At 31.6% G+C, this 8,516-nt stretch overlaps 1 protein-coding gene across 1 annotated transcript; it reads left to right on the top strand.

Annotated features, from left to right (window-relative positions):
* Window positions 1-5,305: 5,305 nt before the first annotated feature.
* On the top strand, window positions 5,306-7,216 carry LOC111624060 (achaete-scute homolog 1-like). Its single transcript, XM_023366840.1, has 2 exons — window positions 5,306-6,312; window positions 6,850-7,216. The coding sequence occupies exon 1, from the start codon at window positions 5,705-5,707 to the stop codon at window positions 6,269-6,271; it is 567 nt and encodes a 188-aa protein (XP_023222608.1). The 5' UTR covers window positions 5,306-5,704; the 3' UTR covers window positions 6,272-6,312; window positions 6,850-7,216.
* Window positions 7,217-8,516: the final 1,300 nt, after the last annotated feature.

The following is an 8,516-nucleotide window of genomic DNA, read 5'->3' on the forward strand; positions in this document are numbered from 1 at the left end:
CCTACAAACTACTGTCGATATTTATTAAACAATATTTACAAATCTGAAAAAAAACATCCTGACATCGAGCGTATAGCGTCACGCAACGAGAACAATGTTTTGGGGACATCTTAAGTGTGTTAACCCATTGTAGATATCGACACACCCGCACCTGTTGTGACCTTGTAGACCAAAAAAATATAAATCTTTCACTACCTGCATGGTATATTTTATGCTGGTAGCGATATCTACACCTTAAATCTAACAATTCATATTGAATTGTAAGGATTATTGCACTTAAGATTTTAGTTAATTGTATCAAAATCTCAACTATACAACCTCTCTACTTCTCTATCTATGTACAGAAAGGCGACATTTGGACTAACTTTCTTATCAAGATTGTTGTGTGTTATATAGGAAGACGTAACGAAAGATAAGATATGAATGAACTTCGCGATTTAAATTTAATGTTGCAACAATAAAAAAATGGGGTATAAGAATCGAAATCTTGTAATTTTTCTGGTATCGAAACTGATAGAAAATTACTTTCAATTTTTTTTTTTATGTTTTGTAGTCAGATGGAGTATGTAATCTTGCAATAGAAAGCAAAAGTAGGATAGCAGAGTGGTGTGTTGTCGTGTGCCAGATGGAGTAGCGAGGCCCGTCATCTGGCTAGTGGTTCCTTTCAGTAGTGTCGCGTCTGAAGGTCGAACGACTTCTCGTCAACGATATGTTGGATAAATACCTGGAAATATTACACCCAACTTATACTATGTTACACAATATTTCTATTAACTAAACAGTTGTATTGTAACTTCATTTTCCTCACTTTTCATATGTCATTTTGTTGATGTGTCAGGGCGTTTATATAACATTGAATGCAGATAAATAAATAAATAAATATATATATATATATATATATACTGTTAATTAGATCCATGAAAATAATAATAAGCTCGTCATCCCTCTCTTTGAATCTAATTTTAAGTCTATTCTATTCCTTAACAAATTGTGTAATGTTAATACCCAATAAAAGTTTAAACGTGTAAATAGTTCTATAATTCTTATGGGTAATATATATGAGTAATAATTTCTATTGTTTCATAGTATAAACATAACTTATACAATTTCCATGGTTTCCGTTCAAATACTGGTTTTCATAGCCTAAATAAATAAATTTCCATAGTATAGGCTAAGCATTTTCATGAATGGCAAAAATTCCTACACTTCCATGTATAAGCGTGTTTACATAGTTTTATAGTATAAACGTATTCGTAATTGAGAAGATTTCCATAATTTAATAATATTAACAAGAAACTTGTTTCTTTATCTACAAGCATTTATTGCTACAGGCTTTGGTATAACAATGTATTAAAATTTTAAAACTAAAACCATGTAATTTTTACTGAAATAGAATAAAAAATATCTTAATTTTATAGAAGGGATATCGATAAATTCTCACAGAAACATCTCTCTTATGGGCAGGGATGTGATTGAGTAGTTAAAGTAGTCTCACATTTTCCACGGTCTGGTCTCAAGCCCAGCTTCACCGATGCGATAAAAAAAAAAGAAAAAAAAAGAGTCTTTCACCGCAGGGAACCAAAGACCCCATCCCGAGTTTGTCACCCTCTATCTGTTACTTGAAAACAATAAAAGGATCTACCACAATCAATTTCCTTACTTTTTATCTCGGTATAAATTATCCCGCGTACTTCTTTCCACTTTGTACTCTTTTGATAGTACAGATACCAACAAATTGTAACTCTGACAATTCATCTTTTAACTATTTTCCTTTGTTTCGATCTTCTACTTCGATCTTCTTCAACATACAATGGGGACACACTTTGAAAAATAATCGTTTTATTTTTAACTGGTCGATAATAACATTATTTATTTTGTAACTCTCCATTGACAGGAAATTTGTTTCTTTAGCCATAGGCATTTATTGCCTATAGGCTTTAGTGTAAATTATATAACCAGTTGTAGATAGTAGAAATTTGAATTATCAAAACTTTGTTCCTTTCTTATAGCCTTTAGACATGACTCTCTTGAAGAGCTTCCTATGACATTATCTTCTTTTAAAGGCTTTCTTAGAAATGATTTTCATAGAAAGATTATTATTACTTATTATTTTATATACCTCGAAAAATAAAAATTAAACATATATTAGATTATAACGTCTAAAATTAAGTATCAACTGCTTGATTTACTTATTTAGAAGCGATATAAAATAATCTTTTCCAACTGGTAGGTCGCGATCCATTATTAGGGCAATGTTAACAGTTAATGTTTAAAAATTCTAAATTTTTCAGATAATTTTAAGCTAAAAAGAAAATTTTTGAATAAAGAATTTATTTTACGATTAAATTTTGATTTTAAGCCATATTTTTACTGTATTTAAAACAAAAAAAAGACGTTAAAAAAACAAATTTTTCTTCTTATTTGCTTCAATATCACGAACTGTATTTTCTTCTCAACCGGTTTTTCTTTCACGGCTCCTCTTAAATTACAATATCTCAAATAATATCGTTTAAATAAAATATATGAAAAATCGAACAATGGAAGAAGATCTACAAAAATACATAATATATATATATCTTTCGAGTCACCATTCTTATATACAGAATATTCTGATAGATTTATAGTTCGTTGAAGAAGAACAAAGCCCTCGACCGACATTAAATAATAAAAAGAAGTTTGAGAGTTTTTTTTAGAAACTAAACTTGAATATTTTACATTGAAAGCCAGTCTGATGACAAAAAAAATCTCTTTACTCCTTTTGTTATAATAACTAGTTGAGTAAAGTTTTAGATGAACAAAGATAAGTTAATAATTGAACTGAATCTATTATTAGCTCTTACTCGTCTGTATCACTGGTTTTTGCCATTTATTAATATACAAATTCATCTAAACATTACAGAAATTTTTTATCATTTAACTCACTAAATTCATTTCTTACTTACCAAGTTAAAATAGTTGTACAATTCTAAAAAATTTACTTATAATTTAGGAATTTCGGGTGTTAATTTTATTATACAATAAATAATTAATATTGAGTATATTTTTAAGAATACGAAACAAAGAAATTAAGGAAAGCTTTTTTTTGTTTTATATTATTAACATATTAAATTCATTTTTAATACAATAACCCTCATAAAATGAACATAAAGACTATGAATTTTAAAATGAAATCGGGTTAAAATAATTGTCAAAAATTGAATTATAATTAAAGGATTTCAGGAGTTAATTTTGTTATGCAATCAGTAATTAGTATCGAGTATTATGTTTGAAGAATACGAAACAAAGGGTCCAATGCAAAGCGTATTACCCTTTGGTACCATCTTGCGATATGTTGGATAGTTCTCGATGAGAGATGTAAGTCAATAAAAGAGTTAGATAAAAAAGAATTTTTGGCTTGGTTTGTCGTTAGGCGCCACGCGCCTCCAACTGATAATTTCAAGTGAATACAAAGTACAAAATTGTGATAATTTTCGATCACTTTCTGCATGATAAGGAACTTCCAGCAAATGCTTTTCCGTGTAAACTACCTTGAAGAGTTAAGATTGTAAATTTCGAGTGGGCCACAAAGGTGACGAATCGAATTAAGTAAAGAGCACAATGGAATATATCTTCGATTGTTAAATAAATAAAGTTTTATAGATTTATTTTTTAATATTAAACGCTAAAATGAGCAGAGAAGACCGAAAAAAGTACATATAGCGCCCTCTAACGACAAGATCCAAAATCACAAAAGTTAACTTTTTAGTAGTATTTTTTGTGGAAATTTTAAATTTTTTTGATGTTCTGATTGGTTAATATCGAATCTAATTATTCAAACTTGAAGAATTTAATTAAGTTTTTAGTTTCTATGCAATTTTTCCTAAGAATCTCTATTAAAATTTTTTTGATATACTCTTTTTTGATTTGATATCATATAATAGTTATTTTTTCTTAATTTTTAAAGAAAGAAAAATCAAAAAACAATTAGCTAACATAAAAGAGGAGGAACCAATTATTAATTCAAAAAAGGGGTAGAAGTTTTTGGTGAAAGAAGAATAGGTGTTGGGGGCTAACAAAGTGGGAGAGCATCTGTTAAAAAATATCATCCACTTTCAAAAAAAGTATGGAAGAGATAAGATAAAAATCAGTATTTTTATGATCGATTATATTTACTAAAATATTAATTCAAATGTTCCCTTCTTTTATTAAAATCCTTTCTCAAAAACGGCTTTTGATGCGAAAACCGTTGATAGGTAATTAAGAAGTTTATAATTATTTATCGATTCGGCTTATGATTTTGTTGCATGTTAAAGCCCATAGGCTTAGATTGATTGAAAAGATAATAATAAAGAATTTCCATGAAGATTTTTCATTCTCTAAAGCATACATATTCAGAAATCGCCCCCTCTTAAAGGGGTTTTCGCCTTCGTTAGGTTGAAATGAAGTTGTTTAGTTCGTTACACCATCTCCCCTGTAACTAGTTACCTCGTTACATGCGAGTTACTCGGTTAATTTTTCAGTGAAATCAGTTATTCTCATCCCTTACCTCCACAGTTGTCTTATCTATGTTCTGATTATGCCAAGTCGTATCCACGTGCAGAAAACAAACACCAGTGTCTACCACCTGGACATTCTGCTATTCTCCATCAACTTTGTCAACATAGAACGACGATAACAACTGTTTGTAGAACGCTGTTGGATGCTGTGTCAAGATTGGGGTGATTAGGCCTCTTGGTCTGTCCCAATCACTCGTACTCCTCTTTGTTGTTTTAAACACAACCATTTAACCCTAAGGCTACAATTCTGACTCGTCCTTAGGCTAAAAAAAAATAATACAAAATTTAAAAATTCCATTTTATTATTAAAAATTTGTTAGAAGAATGCATTGATATTTATCAAGAAATTGTTAATTTATTATTATTCATTATAATTAATCTTGAGCAAGTTTTAATCATTAATCTATGCCTGTAAAATTCGAGTTTAATCAAATCTCTCTTCACTCGATTAAGAGGTATTGAAAATGATAATAAAAAAGGGGACATAAAAAAAGCGCAATCATCATCACAGATAATAAAAAAGTTCTCGAGTTTGAAACATTTTCTTTGACATCTCCTGCGAGTCTTTAGGCCTTTATGGGTTCTCGTGTCACCAAAACTAGTCTCCTGTCAGAAAGGCCAATCCTATCCTGAGGGGGTGTCCTTCGACAGCTCGAGATGCAGAGGCTCGTGCTGGTCGCGTGCCTATTGCTGGCATCAGTCCAGCTTCTGTATGACGTTACGGTAAACACGAATCGTCAAGTAGCAACGATAATAATAAGAGAAACAGCTAATAACTTCTCTTTATCTCTATCTCATTGATAGGAAAGTTGGCGGTTCGATCCCTTCAAAAATCTAATTATTATTGGTTAAGTTTCAATATAAGATCGTCTGCCATATTTAAAAAAAAATTCGTAAGATTCGATAGGCTTTCGTACCCGATTATTAGTTGTTTTTTTGTTCTAAGCGACTAGCTCGGAGCGTACACCCTGCAGGCCTCTCTGTCTCCCGACAGGGACACAATGAGCCCTGCCTGGAGGTGGGGCCTAGTATTCATGAGCTAGAGCTTTTTAACGTCGTACTCCCCGGGGCACCGAGCATTTGACTGGCATCACCAGTCCTAGACAGACGTGCTATCTCGCTCGGGTGTGTGTTGTGTCACGTGTCACACTTGGCACGAGCCAAGCTCTATGACTTCGAATCGCAGGGATCTCGAGAAACTCTCTGAAGTTAATAAGATGTCACTCAAGTGTTTAAGTAAAGAATCCAACGGACCTGAACTTCTTCGTTGCAAGAGAAGGATTCAGTTCAGTCAACTGGCTTACAGTTTGCCTCAAACACAACCAGCAGCGGTGGCTAGACGTAACGAACGCGAGAGGAACAGGGTGAGAATGGTTAATTTGGGCTTCGCTACCCTCAGACAACACGTCCCACACGGAGCTAAAAACAAGAAAATGAGTAAAGTGGAAACGCTGAAGTCTGCGGTGGAATATATCAAACAGTTACAGCAGCTTTTGACGGAACAAGACGGAACAGGGTCGACCAGTTCGGGTGACGAGAACATCTATCCTGGATACAGCGACCATCTGCCATCCACGCCATACACGCCGTCCTCCGCTGCTGCAACTGTTACATCTCCTACGTATTCTGGCACGAGTTCTCCGACGCCAAGTCTCAGCTCGGGTGCCTCATCTCCCTATAACTCTTTCGGACCAGAAGACGAGGAACTTTTAGAATTTGCAACGTGGTTTTCATAAAGAAGACTTCAGAAAAAACACACACACAGATATATACACAGGTAAGTCGGGATTTTCTGATTAAAATCAATATCTCTCGACTAGAAAGATAGGCTATAATAGATGGGACTGCAACAAATCCTTTCTCTTTACAAAAGTAGCCCTGCAACTTCTTCCTTCCTTTTCAATATTCCCCCCTCTATCTCCCGTGAAAAGACTTCAATTTAAAGGGTCTCTCTATACACGAGACGGGGAGCCCCGTCTGCTCAATGTCCCTACTACCTGCTTGGGCGGTTGACAATAGGTCCTGCTCCAGCCGAGGCACTTGTTTATCTTTGTCCAGTTCACACAATAGGATTGGATGGTAGTTCCTCGCGATTGTTCTCCTTCCTTTCCTGACTTGGGACAGGTTTGCTTCAACACTCCCCTGACTAGGGAGATCTTTCTCCCCGGTCTACTTACCCCACTTTATACAAAACCTACGGGGGCTAAAGAAGACTAGAAAGATTGGGTCGGTAATGTAATATCGAAGCAAGTTTTAAAAAAAATGAGTTTTTTTTAGATTAAAAAATTTTTTAAAATTTTCTTTCTGTTTCTAGGTTCTCCATCACGTGACACGAACCATTGGTGTGGTGTCTACATTTCCGTTACACGAACCAACGGATGTTATAAAGAACAACGGATGAATGATTTCTCGTTTACGTTTTCGTGTGTTCTACAATTTTCTCTGTTTTGTGCACAGAAAATTCGGGTATATATATATATATATAAATATATATTTTATTTATACGAAAAATTAATAAATTTATGAACATTCCACTTGAAATTCTTAACGAATCACAATTAAATTCACGGATAATCCCTCATGTAATTTATAAATTTACCACTTTACTGTTTAAAGAACCAGTTCCTGAGTCGACATCTAAAAAGTTTTCTCCAAAAAGAAAAAAAAATCACCAAATTGTCTATAATAGTTATCAAATAAAATAATAAAAGTGATATATATATATATAGATAAATATATAAATTATATATATTTTTAATATGCACATAATTATTGTTATCATGTTGAATATTAATAATCAGAATGTGCCTTTTTTATTAAATTTTTTGCGATTTTTAACTTTAAAAATACCGATTTAAATTAGACTTTTGATGAGTCTAAATCTAAAAAAAAACATGTTTTGTAAATAGAATTTTTTTAATCATAATATAGAATATTTGTTATAACCTATTTATGTACGAAGAAGAATTAAATAAAGTTTTGTATTATATTGTATTTATTCTTTTGTCTTAATTCAATTTTTGAGTTAAAATTATCATAAAAAATATAATTTTTATTAATTCATGGAGCTTTTACTTTTTTTATTCGTATATTTTGGTCCTGAAATTGCCCAAAAAATTTAGCGAATTTATAAATGTTTTTTTTTAAGATATTTGTCATTATAAACGGTTAGATGCTCGGACGGATGCTTTAATTTCATTTATTTTTACTACAAAATGTGTCCAAAAAGTTTAGTGAATTAATTTTAAATGTTTTTCGAGACATTTATAATTAAAAAATCGAACAGACACACGAAAGGATTTGTGTTTTATTTAAATCGTTTATTTTGCTCTCTAAAATTATCCAAATGATTATTGAAATATTCGATATTTTAAACAGATAGACAAACAGGTGACATTACGATCTTTAAACAGTAAGTTATATCTGATCTGGAAAATATTGAAAAAATTTAGCAAATCCATCCTAGTTTTCGAGATATTTATAGGTTTAAACGAACAGACAAACGGACGGATGCTTTCATAAGCTTCACATCACTAAAAGTGAATTATTTATATTAAATCTATATTCCTTGTATATATTTTATATAAACTAGTCTATAAATTTAAATATATAAGTGTTAATTTATATTAAAACAACTTTAATTAGCTTATTTATCTACACTTTTTATTTCTTTTCTAAGTTGTTTAAAGATGTAAAACACTTATTTTATATTCTTATAAAGGAGAATTTATGTTAAAGATGCGTTAAAAATTATCAAAAAAATGAAAAAATAAGATAGAAGACAATGTTCAAAGTAGAATTATGCTACTCATGTTCAAGACGAGTAGCGAAGGCCTCACGTTAAAGTCATTGGCACACGTTGAGAATGCATAATGAGGAACGTACACGGGGTCTTAATTACTACACGTACAATAAGGAATTTTTCTGATGATACAGTTACTTAAATAAGAGTCATACCTTTTTAATATATAATAATAATTT

The sequence above is a fragment of the Centruroides sculpturatus genome, unplaced genomic scaffold (assembly GCF_000671375.1).
Source record: "Centruroides sculpturatus isolate CEXI.00-Female unplaced genomic scaffold, Cexi_2.0 scaffold323, whole genome shotgun sequence".
NCBI lineage: Eukaryota > Metazoa > Arthropoda > Arachnida > Scorpiones > Buthidae > Centruroides > Centruroides sculpturatus.

Coding starts and splice junctions, on each gene's coding strand:
- LOC111624060 (XM_023366840.1), top strand. CDS start 5,705: ATGACTTCGAATCGCAGGGATCTCGAGAAACTCTCTGAAGTTAATAAG.